This window comes from Crinia signifera, chromosome 19 (assembly GCF_055691185.1).
Source record: "Crinia signifera chromosome 19, ASM5569118v1, whole genome shotgun sequence".
NCBI lineage: Eukaryota > Metazoa > Chordata > Amphibia > Anura > Myobatrachidae > Crinia > Crinia signifera.
Genome location: NC_139226.1, coordinates 75776909 through 75797607, shown reverse-complemented (window position 1 = coordinate 75797607; position 20699 = coordinate 75776909). Strand labels below are relative to the sequence as shown.

General features: G+C 47.5%; 1 protein-coding gene across 3 annotated transcripts; it reads right to left on the bottom strand.

Annotated features, from left to right (window-relative positions):
* Positions 1-8349: 8349 nt before the first annotated feature.
* On the bottom strand, positions 8350-17945 carry LOC146042671 (uncharacterized). Of its 3 annotated transcripts, none has more exons than XM_083162789.1 (6): positions 17514-17945; positions 14492-14703; positions 12703-12963; positions 11897-12617; positions 10678-11787; positions 8350-8418 (listed from the first exon to the last, which is right to left on the bottom strand). In XM_083162789.1, exons 2-5 carry the CDS (start codon positions 14699-14701, stop codon positions 11120-11122), a joined length of 1860 nt encoding a protein of 619 aa, XP_083018915.1. In that variant the 5' UTR covers positions 14702-14703; positions 17514-17945; the 3' UTR covers positions 8350-8418; positions 10678-11119. The 3 variants fall into 3 exon arrangements, with proteins under 3 accessions (XP_083018915.1, XP_083018916.1, XP_083018914.1); XM_083162790.1 differs by lacking the exon at positions 17514-17945 and having other exon boundaries at positions 11897-12205; positions 12281-12617; positions 14492-14804; XM_083162788.1 differs by lacking the exons at positions 8350-8418; positions 17514-17945 and having other exon boundaries at positions 10576-11787; positions 14492-14805.
* Between the last annotated feature and the right edge of the window lie 2754 nt (positions 17946-20699).

Below are 20699 nucleotides of genomic sequence, written 5' to 3'. Positions count from 1 at the left end.
TGTTTATTGTTATTATTATTATTATCAATATCTATTTTTTAAAGTATCATTGTATATTATATACATATGCTAAAATGTGCAACTCATTCTAATTAAGGTGGCCACTTATTTTACTGTTATTTGACAGTTTTGAATAAAACTTAATTATATATTTAAAAAATCGAATGTTTGTTGATTGTGAATTCCGCCTAAGGTTCATTGAGACAATTAGCGCAGTGTTTCCCTTAAGAAAAATTCTAGATTTGGTTTAAGTCTATGAGTTTGAGTCACTAATTGTGAAACAAACTTAGACTAATTAGATGTGTATATACTGACACATCATTGAAACCTGCAGCTCTCTTATTATCTTTTTTTATAATTTTTTGAAAAATCAAATATAAACATACAGTATAGTTTATATATATTGCAAATGCTTATATACTAGCGCCCACCCTCTAGTATTCTAGTGTATGTTGAATACAAGGAATGTGTCCCCCTACCCCTCCATCCTTCCTACTTATGCTATTGTTTTCGTTCGTCCACCCACCTCCTTTTAGTCTGTTAACTCTTATGAGTAGGGCCCTCCTTCCTCACGTACTCACCCTACCTCTTTACCTCACCAGTGCTCCTGCCCGGTTCTTCCCTTCCTCTAATTCATCTTCAGTTTCCTCAACAATTTCCACACCTACTTCAGAACTGATGCTGATTTTAGTTCTACCAGCTATACCCCCTGTATTTATGCTGTATTTCATCAACACACCCTGTACGTTACCTTTTAATTTGTTTTTTGTTTGCTATGTACGGCACTGCGGACACTCTGTGGTGCCTTATAAATAAACGTACTACTACTACTATGTATTGACTGCTTCCCAACTGACCCCGACACTTCCTGCTGTGCTTAGCAGATCAGCAGTGAATAGACACTGTGTGCATGCGCTGGGTTGGTGGTTGGTGGTACTCCTATATCAGGGGCAGCCGGACTTTTGGAACCCGGGATCTACTTTTTGTACACTTACTTACCAGGAATCTAGCGGAATCTCCCACAAAATATTCCCCTCCCGGTGTAATATGCCACTTACACATTATGCCAGACGGAATGAACCAAAATTCACATTACAGTATGCCACACGGAATATACCAAAATTCACATTACAGTATGCCACACGGAATGTGCAGAAATTCATATTCTGCCATGCGGAATGCGTTGAAATTCACATAATGCCACACGAAATGAGCCAAAATTCACATCTTGCAACACGGAATGCGCCAAAAATTCACACTCACACAGAATGTGGCAAATTTCACAGTAAGTCACACAGAATGCACCAAAATTCACAATAAGTCACACAGAATGAGCGGAAATTCACAATAAGTCACACGGAATGCACCAAAATTAACAATAAGTCACACGGAATGAGCGGAAATTCACAATAAGTCACACGGAATAAGCGGAAATTCACAATAAGTCACACGGAATGAGCAGAAATTCACAATGTAAAATGTATATGTACTTTTAAGGGAGGCACAAAACTTCAATCACAGTCAGCAACTGGGACGACATTACACTTGTGAATATGTCCACTTCCCCCTAACCTCGTGTAAAAGCATAGCAGACTGGAGAACCCCCCTGTGAAATCTATCACAGGGTTTCACAGGTAAGTATTTCTGTGTTTCTCTTTATAGGTGTTCAGTATTCCACGTGGAGACAATTCCTTTTCAATACTAAACAATTTATTACTCACAGAACAGGTATTATGCAATTCAGTGTTTTACATTCAATAAATTCAATTGTTTCCACATAAATAACAACAAGCGTTAACAATTTTTATTATGCTGGAACAGCGAATGTTGGTCCTTCAATGGATTCCTCTGCCACTGTGCTCCAGTTCACTTTAAATACATACAGCACTATCCCTACCTTACATGCTACAAAGAAAACAAATTATTATACATTCGCTTACAGTGCATACAAAAATGTTGCAATGCAAAAACAATTCATATATTGTACCATTTCTAAGACTGTAGTTTATTATTGCGCAATAATGGTTTAACCTCAACAGTCTCGCAATGTTTCTATCGTAACTGCAGTTCCACCTTCAATTAAGCGCCTACTGATAGAAAGGTTCGTTTTTCCTACGGGTATTGAAAGTCTAAACTGAATGCTATCTCCAGATTATTTGTAATCCACTGATTACCCTTAAATCCAGGTAGGTGTTAAACAATTAAGTCACTGCCCCTTTTTCTTGCAAATGTCGGAATTCCCAACTCCCTGTGCTTTATCTCTCCAGCTGCTACCTCGTCCTTATTTGCCATAGTAAGTGCTATTCTTCCAAGGCTAGAATAACTTAACTCGCTCTGAGCTGACTGTGTACACGGTTCTCTTGACAGTTCTGACTCAATTGGTGACTCCTGCTAGTAGTATCTGAAGTATCTGAAGTAATCACTAACGTGCTGGGAAGGTGACTGAATCCCAATATGAGATGATCCCTGGCTAGTTCTGTATACACGCTGACATTATCACCAAATAAAGTCTCTGTGTATTGTTTCCTAATAAATAGTATGGTGCCAGAGATAATTACAATATAGTGTAACACAACTGTACGCTTTCAGCCTCTCTATACTGCTATCTGGGCTGTGGTGCACAATGTCCTTAATAATAAACTTTCTCACAATCTATGCTGAATATCACATTGGCAGTTTAATATCATGAAACTCGGCGACTAACTGCTGATAGTCTGTTCTCTGACTATGGGGCGGTATTCAATGAGCCAGAATCGCCAAGTTTTATGGCGATTCTGTGTTTTTTTCATGTGTGCCGGCGATTTTATGAGCTGTATAAGCGAATCACCCTATTCAACGTTGTCTATTCGCCGCTGATGACCGGTGAATGAAGCACCAATCGCCAAATGTGATTCTCTACAAATCGCCGGTATTTGTCTATAGGAATTTTCATGGGGATTCGCCGGTAGTCGACGGGAATCACCCATGAATCGCCAAAAGTGTATTCAATGAGAAGTTGGCGATTCTTATTTCTTGTTTCATATCGCCGTTCCTCACCGAGTGTCCCTCGTCATCTTTTTATGGTGAACTTTTTTAGGAACCTGTGAAATAATTGGTTTTAAGTGTTCAATTTAACTCTGCAAGTGTAATGTATTATTATTTGCTGCCCTGTTGTGATGTGATGGTCGTAGAAGTGCTATACAAATATATATTTAATTTTTTCTGGTATTTTTTTTTTCTCCCACAACGCACTGTTCTTACCCATGGTGCACCTCACTTACCCATGATTCTCCTCCCCACCTCACTCCTTCGTTTGGCCTTTGAGGAGATTACACAGCTTTTGCAGTCTGCTGTATTGGAAACGTTTTTGTAGGGTAATTTGCGTTTTTTTGCATTTCACTGCAATTTCTTTAACACTGACTACAGTAATGGAGCTGTTCAGGGATACTATTGTTGTTTTCATGCTGAATGCCAGTGTGGAGGAGGAGGTAGATATGATGGAACATGACACTAGTATTCCGGCGATAGCTCCATTAGGTGAGTCGGTGCGGGTTTCAGTCCCACGTCCACGCCACTTTCGTACTAGGCGTGAACTGGGTGATCTCACCGAGGCGGAGGTGATTTCTAATTATCGCCTTTCGTCTGCGGCAATCCATATGCTGTACGATCTCATGGAGCCAGACCTGGTAGCACGGAAACGGGGCAATCACGCACTCACCGGTTTCCAGAAACTGTTGGGTGCGTTGCATTTTTTTGCGTCGGGCACATTCCAGCCCACTTTAAGCCAAACATGCGGTTATTCACAGCCAACCCTCTCCCGCTGTATAGCACAGGTCATAAAGGCATTCCGCAAATTAACGACCCAGTATATTAAATTTCCTGATCAAGACAGCGAATGGAATGAGATCAAATTTGGCTTTTTCTCAAAATGGAAGTTTCCCAGTGTTTTGGGCGCGATCGACTGCACCCATGTGGCGTTCAAACCACCGCGTGCATCAGAGGAATGTTTTCGGAACCGAAAACACTTCCACTCGATGAACGTTCAGGTGGTTTGCGACCACCAAATGAAAATAACCAACCTCCTTGTGGGTTTTCCTGGGTCGACCCACGACTCGTTCATTTTAAGCCAGTCCGCCCTGTATGCCGATTTCGAGCACGGCCGAATGCCGGACGGCTGGCTGTTAGGTAAGTAGTATGTTTTTTTTGGCTGTGGGGGGGGTTTTGATTTGTCTTGAAATCCAGACATTGTTAATAATGTAATATTTTTTTTTTTGGTTTCCATAGGTGATGCGGGTTATCCCAATAAGGACTGGCTCCTGACCCCATTATCTGATCCTGTGGGCGAAGCTGCTGAAAGGTACCAAAGGGCTCACACGACAGCGAGGGCTGTAATTGAGCGAACCTTCGGTGTCCTTAAAAGCCGGTTTAGATGTTTAGACATGACCGGCGGAGCCCTTTTATACTCACCGGCAAAGGTTTGCGGCATAATTAATGCTTGTTGTATTTTACACAACATTTGCATTGCAAACCGTTTGCCGGTGACCGTGGATGCTGCGGTTTTCCGGCATGGGGACCTTTCAACAGCTTTGCTCGCCGGTATGAATGAACGAGTGGACGCGAGAGCTCGACTCATCCGGTCATATTTTGCCCAATGTGAGTATTTGTAGTCCAAAGTTTGTGGCTTGTTTGATTAGTTATATGATATTTAACACTTTTCATTAATTTATGTTTTCTAGAGTTCCGTTTGGGCACGTTAGTGTTTTGGCCTGTTGCCGTTGTTCCTTCGGTTTTCTACGGTTCTTTGTTTGCCGCTGTTGTTGCGTGGCTGCTATCCCAAGGCTACGTTTCAGTTATCCCGTGAGTAGCGCTCCGCCTGTGGGAAGGAGGGGAGGGTTTGGGCCCTGTGAGGTGTCACTAACCCCTTTTTTTTATTTTCCGCAGCCTATTCCTGCTTAATACTTTCTGGAGGGCCCTACAAGCAGCTGGATCCTGTGTGCAGCGGATGAACCCCTGATGTGTGAGGGCTGCTGGCAGGTGTGGGTGCGTGATGCCTTTCCCTTGGGCTACTGTGCAGTTACCCGGTGAGTATCGCTCCAGCTGGGGGAAGGAGGGGAGGGTTTGGGCCCTGTGAGGTGTCACTAACCCCTTTTTATTTTCCACAGCCTATTCCTGCTTGATAATTTCTGGAGGGCCCTACAAGCAGCTGGATCCTGTGTGCAGCGGATGAACCCCTGATGTGTGAGGGCTGCTGGCAGGTGTGGGTGCGTGATGCCTTTCCCTTGGGCTACTGTGCAGTTACCCGGTGAGTATCGCTCCAGCTGGGGGAAGGAGGGGAGGGTTCGGGCCCTGTGAGGTGTCACTAACCCCTTTTTATTTTCCGCAGCCTATTCCTGCTTGATAATTTCTGGAGGGCCCTACAAGCAGCTGGATCCTGTGTGCAGCGGATGAACCCCTGATGTGTGAGGGCTGCTGACAGGTGTGGGTGCGTGATGCCTTTCCCATGGGCTACTGTGCAGTTACCCGGTGAGTATCGCTCACGCTGGGGGAAGGAGGGGAGGGTTTGGGCCCTGTGAGGTGTCACTAACCCCTTTTTATTTTCCGCAGCCTATTCCTGCTTGATAATTTCTGGAGGGACCTACAAGCAGCTGGATCCTGTGTGCAGCGGATGAACCCCTGATGTGTGAGGGCTGCTGGCAGGTGTGGGTGCGTGATGCCTTTCCCTTGGGCTACTGTGCAGTTACCCGGTGAGTATCGCTCCAGCTGGGGGAAGGAGGGGAGGGTTTGGGCCCTGTGAGGTGTCACTAACCCCTTTTTATTTTCCACAGCCTATTCCTGCTTGATAATTTCTGGAGGGCCCTACAAGCAGCTGGATCCTGTGTGCAGCGGATGAACCCCTGATGTGTGAGGGCTGCTGACAGGTGTGGGTGCGTGATGCCTTTCCCATGGGCTACTGTGCAGTTACCCGGTGAGTATCGCTCCAGCTGGGGGAAGGAGGGGAGGGTTTGGGCCCTGTGAGGTGTCACTAACCCCTTTTTATTTTCCACAGCCTATTCCTGCTTGATAATTTCTGGAGGGACCTACAAGCAGCTGGATCCTGTGTGCAGCGGATGAACCCCTGATGTGTGAGGGCTGCTGACAGGTGTGGGTGCGTGATGCCTTTCCCTTGGGCTACTGTGCAGTTACCCGGTGAGTATCGCTCCAGCTGGGGGAAGGAGGGGAGGGTTCGGGCCCTGTGAGGTGTCACTAACCCCTTTTTATTTTCCACAGCCTATTCCTGCTTGATAATTTCTGGAGGGCCCTACAAGCAGCTGGATCCTGTGTGCAGCGGATGAACCCCTGATGTGTGAGGGCTGCTGGCAGGTGTGGGTGCGTGATGCCTTTCCCATGGGCTACTGTGCAGTTACCCGGTGAGTATCGCTCCAGCTGGGGGAAGGAGGGGAGGGTTTGGGCCCTGTGAGGTGTCACTAACCCCTTTTTATTTTCCGCAGCCTATTCCTGCTTGATCATTTCTGGAGGGCCCTACAAGCAGCTGGATCCTGTGTGCAGCGGATGAACCCCTGATGTGTGAGGGCTGCTGGCAGGTGTGGGTGCGTGATGCCTTTCCCTTGGGCTACTGTGCAGTTACCCGGTGAGTATCGCTCCAGCTGGGGGAAGGAGGGGAGGGTTCGGGCCCTGTGAGGTGTCACTAACCCCTTTTTATTTTCCACAGCCTATTCCTGCTTGATAATTTCTGGAGGGACCTACAAGCAGCTGGATCCTGTGTGCAGCGGATGAACCCCTGATGTGTGAGGGCTGCTGGCAGGTGTGGGTGCGTGATGCCTTTCCCTTGGGCTACTGTGCAGTTACCCGGTGAGTATCGCTCCAGCTGGGGGAAGGAGGGGAGGGTTCGGGCCCTGTGAGGTGTCACTAACCCCTTTTTATTTTCCGCAGCCTATTCCTGCTTGATAATTTCTGGAGGGACCTACAAGCAGCGGGATTTGCAGTTTCTTTTGCTGGTCTCTGGACGGGGAAGTCTCCAGCGGGTGAACCCCTAAAGTGTACAGGACCTGCAGGACCAAAGGCTGTACCTGTCATGTGCGAGCACATTCATTAAAACCAAATCTGGGGTGAGTATGGAACTACGTGGGGGACTGGTGGTGGGAGGCTATAGGAGACAGTCACCGATCATTAACCCCTTCTTTCTTCTTTGCAGTTTCTTTTGCTGGTCTCTGGACGGGGAAGTCTCCAGCGGGTGAACCCCTAAAGTGAAAAAGACCTGCAGGACCAAAGGCTGTACCTGTCATGTGCGAGCACATTCATTAAAACCAAATCTGGGGTGAGTATGGAACTACGTGGGGGACTGGTGGTGGGAGGCTATAGGAGACAGTCACCGATCATTAACCCCTTCTTTCTTCTTTGCAGTTTCTTTTGCTGGTCTCTGGACGGGGAAGTCTCCAGCGGGTGAACCCCTAAAGTGAAAAAGACCTGCAGGACCAAAGGCTGTACCTGTCATGTGCGAGCACATTCATTAAAACCAAATCTGGGGTGAGTATGGAACTACGTGGGGGACTGGTGGTGGGAGGCTATAGGAGACAGTCACCGATCATTAACCCCTTCTTTCTTCTTTGCAGTTTCTTTTGCTGGTCTCTGGACGGGGAAGTCTCCAGCGGGTGAACCCCTAAAGTGAAAAAGACCTGCAGGACCAAAGGCTGTACCTGTCATGTGCGTGCAAGGTGTTAAGTAATGTTGTTTCTCATCAATAAATTTTACATGTTTATTCACCTCTCGTCCATGAAACCAGTTCATGTCAAATGGAATATAGCTAGCTTGAGTTTGTGTTTGATTTTGGTAGAGTTTTTAAACTATTGAAAATAGTGATAAATCAATCAATTATATGGTCAAATCTAAGTTATCTAAGCTATGGGAACACTCTCCCAAAATCATTTGCTTTCTGAAACTATCACCCTGTAATAGGCCCAGAAATTCGCTTTTTGGATCAATCACTACTGTTATGAGATGGCGGGGATTGCTCCCAATATTTCACTGAGACACCTTCAGAAATCTATTTAGGTGTATTTGGCAAGAATGACATATTTAAGGAAAAGCTTAGAAATAGGAGTATCAGTGAAATATAAACCCAAAAAGTACTTGGTGTAAACCGGCACCAATCTGGAAACTCCTAGCTTGTATGCATGTAAAATAAAAAAAAAACCTTAATATTTATCTGACACTGACCCTTTATCATTTTTTTCAGGCGTTTCAAAAGAAAATGGTTCACAACCGAAAAAATGGATTAATACTCATCTGATACCTTTTTAATAACATTCAGAAGCAAGAAAGCAGTCAATATATTTGAAAAACTTTATTTAACTTTTTTTCACATGTTAAATTCCGAAATAAATTAATACCATGGTAAAGACTTTCCCGGTGTCAATTCTTCATCCTTACCGTCGGTATAACCTGCAAAAAAGGAGAGCAAAGTTTTGAAATTGGTATCAAAAACCTATTTGGGAAAAGATGTGAGTTGCAAGCTGTGGGCACCGGATGCAGAGTAAGCGTTGTGGTAACGCACAAGCCAGCCACACTTCAAATGCGCCTGGTCTGGGCGTTAGCACAAGGGACAAGATGTGACTTGCAAGTTGTGGGCACCGGATGCAGAGTAAGGGTTGTGGTAACGCACAAGCCAGCCACACTTCAAATGCGCCTGGTCTGTGCGTTAGCACAAGGGACAAGATGTGACTTGCAAGTTGTGGGCACCGGATGTGGGCACCGGATGCAGAGTAAGCGTTGTGGTAACGCACAAGCCAGCCACACTTCAAATGCGCCTGGTCTGTGCGTTAGCACAAGGGACAAGATGTGACTTGCAAGTTGTGGGCACCGGATGCAGAGTAAGCGTTGTGGTAACGCACAAGCCAGCCACACTTCAAATGCGCCTGGTCTGTGCGTTAGCACAAGGGACAAGATGTGACTTGCAAGTTGTGGGCACCGGATGTGGGCACCGGATGCAGAGTAAGCGTTGTGGTAACGCACAAGCCAGCCACACTTCAAATGCGCCTGGTCTGGGCGTTAGCACAAGGGACAAGATGTGACTTGCAAGTTGTGGGCACCGGATGCAGAGTAAGCGTTGTGGTAACGCACAAGCCAGCCACACTTCAAATGCGCCTGGTCTGTGCGTTAGCACAAGGGACAAGATGTGACTTGCAAGTTGTGGGCACCGGATGTGGGCACCGGATGCAGAGTAAGCGTTGTGGTAACGCACAAGCCAGCCACACTTCAAATGCGCCTGGTCTGTGCGTTAGCACAAGGGACAAGATGTGACTTGCAAGTTGTGGGCACCGGATGCAGAGTAAGCGTTGTGGTAACGCACAAGCCAGCCACACTTCAAATGCGCCTGGTCTGTGCGTTAGCACAAGGGACAAGATGTGACTTGCAAGTTGTGGGCACCGGATGTGGGCACCGGATGCAGAGTAAGCGTTGTGGTAACGCACAAGCCAGCCACACTTCAAATGCGCCTGGTCTGGGCGTTAGCACAAGGGACAAGATGTGACTTGCAAGTTGTGGGCACCGGATGCAGAGTAAGCGTTGTGGTAACGCACAAGCCAGCCACACTTCAAATGCGCCTGGTCTGTGCGTTAGCACAAGGGACAAGATGTGACTTGCAAGTTGTGGGCACCGGATGTGGGCACCGGATGCAGAGTAAGCGTTGTGGTAACGCACAAGCCAGCCACACTTCAAATGCGCCTGGTCTGGGCGTTAGCACAAGGGACAAGATGTGACTTGCAAGTTGTGGGCACCGGATGCAGAGTAAGCGTTGTGGTAACGCACAAGCCAGCCACACTTCAAATGCGCCTGGTCTGTGCGTTAGCACAAGGGACAAGATGTGACTTGCAAGTTGTGGGCACCGGATGTGGGCACCGGATGCAGAGTAAGCGTTGTGGTAACGCACAAGCCAGCCACACTTCAAATGCGCCTGGTCTGGGCGTTAGCACAAGGGACAAGATGTGACTTGCAAGTTGTGGGCACCGGATGCAGAGTAAGCGTTGTGGTAACGCACAAGCCAGCCACACTTCAAATGCGCCTGGTCTGGGCGTTAGCACAAGGGACAAGATGTGACTTGCAAGTTGTGGGCACCGGATGTGGGCACCGGATGCAGAGTAAGCGTTGTGGTAACGCACAAGCCAGCCACACTTCAAATGCGCCTGGTCTGGGCGTTAGCACAAGGGACAAGATGTGACTTGCAAGTTGTGGGCACCGGATGCAGAGTAAGCGTTGTGGTAACGCACAAGCCAGCCACACTTCAAATGCGCCTGGTCTGTGCGTTAGCACAAGGGACAAGATGTGACTTGCAAGTTGTGGGCACCGGATGTGGGCACCGGATGCAGAGTAAGCGTTGTGGTAACGCACAAGCCAGCCACACTTCAAATGCGCCTGGTCTGGGCGTTAGCACAAGGGACAAGATGTGACTTGCAAGTTGTGGGCACCGGATGCAGAGTAAGCGTTGTGGTAACGCACAAGCCAGCCACACTTCAAATGCGCCTGGTCTGGGCGTTAGCACAAGGGACAAGATGTGACTTGCAAGTTGTGGGCACCGGATGCAGAGTAAGCGTTGTGGTAACGCACAAGCCAGCCACACTTCAAATGCGCCTGGTCTGGGCGTTAGCACAAGGGACAAGATTTGGGGACAAGATAGATTAGAGGGTGCACTTGGGTATTACTCACCAATAGGTATGTAGCTTTGGCATTCTCCCCGTTTTGGATTTTAGGAGTTCAAAATCAATTTCCAATGCACTGCACCCTGAAAAAATGAAAACAAAAAAAAAAGGTGTTTGCACTGGGTGTAATTTTGATAAATATTAACAAATGGTTTAAAGGTTGCATTACAAGGGTAGAAATGTGGGATCAGATTGCTCTTTTTATGGCCCATTATTACATCCACCATATGTAAGGAGCTTTCATCATTTCCCAACAATTATCAATGCATGCACGCGCATGCATTGCATAACTGTTACGCCCAACTCCTTAGTGAACACAGCTGTAGAAAAAATTTGCAAGGGTTAAATAATCATAAGAAAAGACAAACTGAAAGTAGGAGATAAGAAAGCTTTGTATATTAACATAAAAACAAACAACATGTAAAATAAATGGAAATATACGACCGTGTTCACTGTGCAGGGTCCTCCTCCGCCGGTCCCGGCCTTTGGGCGGTTGAAGCTCGAGCAGGAGATGTGCGATGTGGTGGCGTCCTTGGTCTTTGGCTGGAGGGTGGAGGAGGTGGATACATTCCAGCGTAGCCTTGGTATGCCTGAGAAGATCCAGCCCACGATGTTTGGAGATGCGCAGGCTCCTGATGCCGACTTGATGAAGATGGTGGCATCCACGGTGAAGGGGTGGCTCTCGCTGGTTGTCCCACGTTGTCCGGATTGTATCTCCGCTGCAGGGAACTGGCGATCATCATGCAGCTTGCCGCAATTTGTGTCTGGCAGGTGGAAATTTGTCTCAGGGTCTCCTGTTGACACGCTGCATTCTCAACCAACTTGTAGATCCCGGTCATCATCACCTGGTTATCCTCTCGACGTCTGCGTTCGGATTCCACCCAGTCTTCATGCCGTCTTCGCTCTATTTCGGCCCAATCCTCCTGGCGTCTTCGCTCGATGTCGGACATCGTTGTGGCCAGTGTTTCAAGATGCTTCTCCATGGCTGTCATCCTCTGCTCCATCATGATCCGGTACTGGTTCTGATGATCTTCTATTTCAGATGCCAATTGCCGGACTCTATGGACGCGCGTTGGAGCCTGTTCTCTCTGGATGTCCTCCACGAGCTGCATTCCGGCTATAAAAAAAAAGGACAAGATAAATAAATTTTATCAATTTCACACATTTGTAATCTTTAAAAAAATAAAAAAAACCCACAAGGTTACAAACAAATGGCAAAAGCTTACAATCCATCAGTGGTGGTCTGGTGGGATCCACCTCCTCCTCATCTTCAGACGCTTCCTCGATGTCCTGGATGGAATGATGATAACTTGGAAGCTGATGGGCCAATCCTCCACTTGCTGTAGATCCTTCTTCACCCAGTGGGGTTTGCAAGCTGCTGTCTTCAAATCCTTGAGAGGTGTCTTCTGTTTGAATGGACGATTCAAACTGACTGATCGAGTACAGATCAAGGGTGATGGTCTCTTCCTGTGTTGACGGTTCTTCAGCCGGTTGGCTTACATGGGTGTCTTCTGTCCGATCTTCAGCAACGACAACTGTTGAAATGAGAATATACATTTTAGAACATTGCAATATAATTTTAGAGAGAGCAAAGTAGTACAAATAATTACCCTGCTCCTGAGTTTGCGAAGGTGCTGTTTCTGCAGGTGTTGTCTTCCGTCTTCTTCGTTGCGCAGGTGGAATTTGCGCTTCCAGAGCATTCAACACTTCTGCTCTGCGGACATTGGACTCCACAGAGCCTGGAACACCTTCCACCATGATTGGATTCATGTGTTCCTGGATGGCTCGTTCCCACGGCTGCCATGAAACTTGTAATGGTGGTCCGCCTCCAGTCCCAATTAGATGTTGCCTGACTTGGCCCATCTTCCGTTTTGTGTGCCGTCGACAATCATTGTATCGTTTGTGGCATTTGTCGATCGACCTGACGTTGCCACTCACTGCTGTAATCTAAGATGCAAAACATCACATTATAAACAATCAAATAATGCACTTTTTTAAATGGATTTATTTTAATAAAAAAAAAACAATGAACCTTCTCTGCAATCGAGGCCCATATTCTTTTACGCTCTCTACCGCTCGTTTCCTGTCTTCTTTGTCCACACAGTTGGTCATAGAACTTGTGGACCATTTCAACCAGCACGTTGCTTTCTGCAGTAGTGAACGGGATGCTCTCTTCTTCTCCCTCGGCAAGTTGGTCTAGGGGAACCTTTTTTTTCCTGCCAGGTTTCTTTCTCGCTACGGGTGGTTGGACCCCAGAACCACTGGGTTGTTCGTCCAGTGTTCTGTCTGTAGCCTTTAAAAAACAAACAGTGTCAGCAAAATTACACATAGATTTAGCATATATTAAACATTAACTTCATGATGTATTAAGTATTTGGCCACGCCCCTTTCCGTCATATGTTGTTCGCCTGCATCTTTCTGCGTTTCAGCAAAGAGAACTGCAAAATGCCGGCGATAACCGGAAATTATCACGGACTGTATTCATATCTGAGCTGGGTTCCCCAGACTGCTGTATATAGGGGACATCACAGGGCTGTATGTCGGACAATAATAGGATGTTATACTGAATAATCCAAACAGGTTATTCAATTAGGATGAGTATGTGTGCTACTGGAGGGAAATATTCCCTCATGTTATGTAAATGGCTGTAATATGTTCCCTAAGCTTTGTATACTGTATCCCATACTGCTACATATGCATATGAAGGCAAGAAGAGCGTTTTATGAACACAAGAGAAACTGGGAGGATAAGCGTTGCCCGTGGTTACGTCACTGCCTCCTGGTTATGTTGTTAGTAAACTGTGATGGTAGCATGAATAAGGGATTTGCTACAATGAAGTTAATTATGGCAGTCTTCCCGAATGCTTAATACCTAAAGAATATAACTGTATATCTAGAGTCAAATGGTCCGGCTAGAAGCGACCAAAAGCTTAGATTAGAATCTGTTTAGTTTGTGTATATTTTTTGGTTCTGGGATCAAAGGGCCTCTTTATATATCATGCAACCGCACCCAGCATAGGAAGGGTTAAAAATTCCAGAGGGTGGTGGAGAGGGGTGCCTTTGGGATTTAAGTGGGTGTTTGCAGGGAGAGAGAGGCAGAGAAGTGTCCGAGCGTCAGCGCTGGGAGTTGTGGACTAGCGTGTCCTGGCCATCTGATGTTAATCTGAAGGATAACATGGTAAGGTTCTGATAACGTGAATAATACTGATGACCTTTCTGTATATAATGTATATAGACTTTAAATGCTGATTTTACATGTAGAACCCGTGTGTAAAATAAAGGTAATACTTTGGTATCTTTGCTATTGTTTATTCCTGTGCAATCTTTGGAACTAGGAGTGACCCCGGGGCTCTGCGTGAGGCTTAAGTCGCGCTGCGCTGCTGCATGATCCCGGGATCTTCACACTGGTTGCCAAGGGGGGGGGGCAGCAGAGTAGGTGAGCAGGCTATCAACGCGGCGGGGGACTGGACCAGCTGACACGCTGATCTAAGTCACATTTGCATCATCCTTTACCCCGCCACCCTGACAGTGCGCAGATCTACTCTGCTGAGAGCGGCTGTTACAGCATCCTATCCTGTCCCCACCCCCCACCCCTCCCCACTGCTCTCAACAGCAGAGTGGACTTAGGATGCAGAGTTTGAAAAGTTAACCTGCTCTCATGCAGGGTTCGTGATGCGCAGCAGCAGCAAAATATATAAAACCTACAGTCATCGGCGTCCGGTGGCCACTGTTTAATGGGTCCCGGCGCCCACTTTTAGGGTAAAATACGCGCTAGTGCGTTGTTGCGAAACCTGTCTATTCATCAAGTTTTAAAGAAGTTACCTGTGTCCTTCTCCTTTTAGTTGTTTGTCTTGATTGAGGTGTTCCTTCTCGATCTCCATGCTCCATGTCGTCCTGCACCGGCCGGCCAGGGTTACTTGTGGATATCCTATCACCATCTTCCTCCCTTGTAGTCATCTCCACTGGACTCGTCTCACCTGAAATAGAAAGAAGAGGGGAAAGGGGTTCCACGGTCCTTGTCCGATGAGACATTCCTGTGGAATATAAACACAGATATAGCAATATTAATTTACATTTTTTTACCTTTACTGTGCAATTAACCTACCTTAAGAAAATTTTGTGAAAATGACACTTAGGGGCGAGGCGAACCCAAGAGGGGTGCAAGGTGCAGGCATGCTTGTCAGGGATGCTGGGGTGTAGTGGGGGGGATCCCGACATGCTATGTTCGTGACCCAGGGCACCCATTTTAAAATGGCTGCAGGTTTTTTTTTTTTTTTTCCGTTTTTTTTGGCTGCAGTCATTTTAAAATGGGGACTCACGACCACGCCCAAAGCATGAAGGGCACCCACCACAACACTCCAGCACCCCAAACAAGCGTGCAGCATGGCCGCACATGGCACCCACACATGATCCACACTTAAAAAAAACCCCAAACAGGCAATTTTGAGAAAATGACACTTAGGTGCGAGGCGAACCCAAGTGGGGTGCAAGGTGCAGGCATGCTTGTCAGGGATGCTGGGGTGTAGTGGGGGGGATCCCGACATGCTATGTTCGTGACCCAGGGCCCCCATTTTAAAATGGCTGCAGGTTTTTTTTTTTTTTTTCCTTTTTTTTGGCTGCAGTCATTTTAAAATGGGGACTCACGACCACGCCCAAAGCATGAAGGGCACCCACCACAACACTCCAGCACCCCAAACAAGCGTGCAGCATGGACGCACATGGCACCCACACATGATCCACACTTAAAAAAACCCCAAACAGGCAATTTTGAGAAAATGACACTTAGGGGCGAGGCGAACCCAAGTGGGGTGCAAGGTGCAGGCATGCTTGTCAGGGATGCTGGGGTGTAGTGGGGGGGATCCCGACATGCTATGTTCGTGACCCAGGGCCCCCATTTTAAAATGGCTGCAGGTTTTTTTTTTTTTTTTCCTTTTTTTTTGGCAGCAGTCATTTTAAAATGGGGACTCACGACCACGCCCAAAGCATGAAGGGCACCCACCACAACACTCCAGCACCCCAAACAAGCGTGCAGCATGGCCGCACATGGCACCCACACATGATCCACACTTAAAAAAAACCCCAAACAGGCAATTTTGAGAAAATGACACTTAGGGGCGAGGCGAACCCAAGTGGGGTGCAAGGTGCAGGCATGCTTGTCAGGGATGCTGGGGTGTAGTGGGGGGGATCCCGACATGCTATGTTCGTGACCCAGGGCCCCCATTTTAAAATGGCTGCAGGTTTTTTTTTTTTTTTTCCTTTTTTTTTGGCAGCAGTCATTTTAAAATGGGGACTCACGACCACGCCCAAAGCATGAAGGGCACCCACCACAACACTCCAGCACCCCAAACAAGCGTGCAGCATGGCCGCACATGGCACCCACACATGATCCACACTTAAAAAAAACCCCAAACAGGCAATTTTGAGAAAATGACACTTAGGGGCGAGGCGAACCCAAGTGGGGTGCAAGGTGCAGGCATGCTTGTCAGGGATGCTGGGGTGTAGTGGGGGGGATCCCGACATGCTATGTTCGTGACCCAGGGCCCCCATTTTAAAATGGCTGCAGGTTTTTTTTTTTTTTTTCCTTTTTTTTTGGCAGCAGTCATTTTAAAATGGGGACTCACGACCACGCCCAAAGCATGAAGGGCACCCACCACAACACTCCAGCACCCCAAACAAGCATGCAGCATGGCCGCACATGGCACCCACACATGATCCACACTTAAAAAAACCCCAAACAGGCAATTTTGTGAAAATGACACTTAGGGGCGAGGCGAACCCAAGTGGGGTGCAAGGTGCAGGCATGCTTGTCAGGGATGCTGGGGTGTAGTGGGGGGGATCCCGACATGCTATGTTCGTGACCCAGGGCCCCCATTTTAAAATGGCTGCAGGTTTTTTTTTTTTTTTTTTTCTTTTTTTTTGGCTGCAGTCATTTTAAAATGGGGACTCACGACCACGCCCAAAGCATGAAGGGCACCCACCACAACACTCCAGCACCCCAAACAAGCATGCAGCATGGCCGCACATGGCACCCACACATGATCCACACTTAAAAAAACCCCAAACAGGCAATTTTGAGAAAATGACACTTAGGGGCGAGGCGAACCCAAGAGGGGTGCAAGGTGCAGGCATGCTTGTCAGGGATGCTGGGGTGTAGTGGGGGGGATCCCGACATGCTATGTTCGTGACCCAGGGCCCCCATTTTAAAATGGCTGCAGGTTTTTTTTTTTTTTTTTTCCTTTTTTTTTGGCTGCAGTCATTTTAAAATGGGGACTCACGACCACGCCCAAAGCATGAAGGGCACCCACCACAACACTCCAGCACCCCAAACAAGCATGCAGCATGGCCGCACATGGCACCCACACATGATCCACACTTAAAAAAACCCCAAACAGGCAATTTTGAGAAAATGACACTTAGGGGCGAGGCGAACCCAAGAGGGGTGCAAGGTGCAGGCATGCTTGTCAGGGATGCTGGGGTGTAGTGGGGGGGATCCCGACATGCTATGTTCGTGACCCAGGGCCCCCATTTTAAAATGGCTGCAGGTTTTTTTTTTTTTTTTTTCTTTTTTTTTGGCTGCAGTCATTTTAAAATGGGGACTCACGACCACGCCCAAAGCATGAAGGGCACCCACCACAACACTCCAGCACCCCAAACAAGCATGCAGCATGGCTGCACATTGCACCAAGCACAGTAATAAAAAAAAAAATAAAACACTCAAGCAAAAAAAAGTTTAAAACCCCCCCAAAAAACAGGGGGGCACACATACTGCAAACAAACAAACACTCACCCACCCCATACAACAAAGCCCCATAGCATTGCAGTACAAACACATCACAATACTCACCTGCAAAAGAAAATATGCACTCCACTCCACGCTCCACGCTCCAGGCTCCAGGCTCCAGGCTCCAGGCTCTGCTCTCTGCTCTCTGCTCTCTGCTCTCTGCACGTGTTCAGGGAGAACTATTAGCTGCAGCAACTCACTCCACCCCTGCTGAAAGCTAATAGCAGAGCTGCGCAGCAGGGAAGTCACTTATATATTAGATGGAAGAGCGGGAATATATACACCCGCCCTCCACCCAGTCACCAGATACGCTGGATTGGCTGAGAATCGCCGTTGGGGGCGGCGATTCTCAGCCACGTTGAATAGGGTGACACAGCTAGTCCCGGCGACTTCAGACGAATCCCTACGCGTGGCGAATCGCCGTCAAAAAACCGGCGATTGACTGGCGAATGTGATACCTGAATCGCTGTGACCAGCGATTCAGGTCATTGAATACCGCCCTATGACTTTGCTGGCTTGGCATGAGGGTGATGACAAACAAGTCTGAGCTGCCCTCAATAATTCAATACTATTAGGCGAGAAGATGATAGCACTTTACTGTCTAAAGTGCCTGTATACAACTTATGTAAAAGGTACTTTGATTTCCTCACTGTAATAAATGTGCTGTGGGATGATGGTAGCGATATTACTGCTTTGGTACATAAACATTCTTGAAGGAAAGTGTATTTGCCGCTGAATGCCTTATAGTCTCTTACACTCTCTGTCTCACTGTATTTCACTCTGTCTAATCTCCGCAGGCTCAGTGTAGCTACTTAGGTATGCCTCTCTCTCTTTCTATATCGTGGTAGGGAAGATAGGCTGTTCTGGGGCGTTACTCAGATGCTGTGGGGCTGGTTAGCACTCACTACTCCCCCTTGCTGTAGTTCTGTTCCAGATCTGTCAGTCAGCATTTCTATAGAGGCCGCTGGAACTGGCTCCTACTTGTGTGGGCTGGTCCAGGGCTGCACTATACTGCTTTGGGGCTGGCTCCGTACTCACCACACCCCTCTCTCCCTTACGGCTGCTGCCGGGCTCACTCCTACTTACTGCCCCTCTCCACGGAGACTCTCCATCTTCCCCTCACAGACTGCACTGCCCAACTGTTGCTCCCTCTCAACTGTCTCCCCTGACCCTGGTCATGTGACCAACTCCTGACCTCTTCTACAGTTGCAGAGACTGCTGGGAATTGTTCATCACTCAGACAATGTCCCCTGTGGGGATAGCATATGTTTATAGCACAATATATATTATATTAAGAATAACTAGTATGGCATTATATCCATGTAATACATCAACATGTATACAATCATCACACCCCCCACCCCACATGTAGTGCCTACTGAGCCTCCTCGCTGCCCACAAGAGTCCACACTGACAGAGGGCTCCCAAGTCCCACCGCTGTTTTGATCTCCCCGTCGCTGCTGCCGAGAGTCCACACTGACACTGAGGGCTCCCAGCTCCTAAGTCCCACTGCTGCTGTGATCTCCCCATCACTGCTACTTTGCTTCCGGCATCTGCTCTTCACTTGTGGTGCGCAGGCGACGTCATGATGCCACCCCCGCACTGCATCAGTGGGAACGCTGAAGCCTCTGAGAACCTCTCAGAGGCTTCAGCTTGCATGAGACACTCTAATTGATCGCGATCTACCGGCGGGAGCAACACTATCGATCGCGATCTACCTTTTGGCCGTCCCTGTCCTATATCGTTCTAAAAACTATATCAAAAGGAGTTTTCTGAAGGCCAAAAAACCCAGAACATATGTATTTCTTGGACACACTGATTATATTATACACTGCTCAAAAAATAAAGGGAACACTTAAACAACACAATGTAACTCCAAGTCAAACACACTTCTGTGAAATCAAACTGTCCACTTAGGAAGCAACACTGATTGACAATCAATTTTGCATGCTATTGTTCAAATGGAATAGACAACAGGTGGAAATTATTGTCAATTAGCGAGACACCCCCAATAAAGGAGTTGTTCTGCAGGTGGTGACCACAGACCACTTCTCAGCTCCTATGCTTTCTGGCTGATGTTTTGGTGACTTTTGAAAGCTGGCGGTGCTTTCACTCTAGCGGTAGCATGACACGTAGTCTACAACCCACCCAAGTGGTTTTGTTAGTGCAGCTCATCCAGGATGGCACATCAATGCGAGCTGTGGCAAGAAGGTTTGCTGTGTCTGTCAGCGTAGTGTCCAAAGCATGGAGGCGCTACCAGGAGAACGGCCAGTACATCAGGAGATGTGGAGCATTCTGTAGGAGCAGTGGTGTAGCTAGGTGCCATGGTGCCCGGATCAAGGGCATGTTTTGCGCCCCCCCCCCCCCCCAATTTATAGTAGGCGGGGCTCTTGCATGGTGAAAAGGGGGCACGGCCTATCATACCACACACCGTAATTGCCATTGCATATTTTTGGGAACTTTGTCATACCCATTACACATAAAGCCACATGCCGTAATGCCAATTACAAATAAGGCCACACCTGATACCCATTACATATTATATAACAAACCATAATGCCTATTTCACATTTGACACATAAGTGCCACTTAGCTACATGCTCAATGCCAAGGGTCTCCATGCTCGATGCCATGGGGGGCTTCATGCTCAATGCCAAGGGGGACTGAAATTGCTCATTGCCAGGGGGAGAGCAAAATCCTGATGCAGCCGGCTCCAACAGCTGTACTACTACCATCTATACAGCTGCAGGAATCTTCGAGACAGTCTACACAGGGGGAAGGGGGTGATGTAGAGGGCAGTAACATAACAACTCCCCTTAGAAGGGGGGAGAATAGGGTAGAGACAGCACAACCCCCCTTAGAAGGAGGGAACATAGGGCAGGAACACACATTCTCCCCTTCCCCTCCAGAGGTGCCAGCTTCATCACCCAAATCAAGACAAAAAAAAGTGCTCCATAAGACTTTACTTAAAAACTAAAATCCACCAAACTGAGGAGGGCAGGAGGCACAGCAGGGCAGCAGCCAGCAGCAGTCAGCCTCCTCCCTAGGCTACAGCAAGCGCTTGGGGAGTGACACTGCTGCAGCCAGGGAGGAGGGAGTGTAGCAAGTTACTTGCAGAGAGACTGAGGGTATAGTGTTGCAAGGGGAAGAGAGAGGACATCATACCTAAGTGCTGCTGGCTGCTAACTCTGGTAAGATCAGGCTGCAGTTTAGCATATCTGTTATCCAGTGGCATAACTATAAATTTTG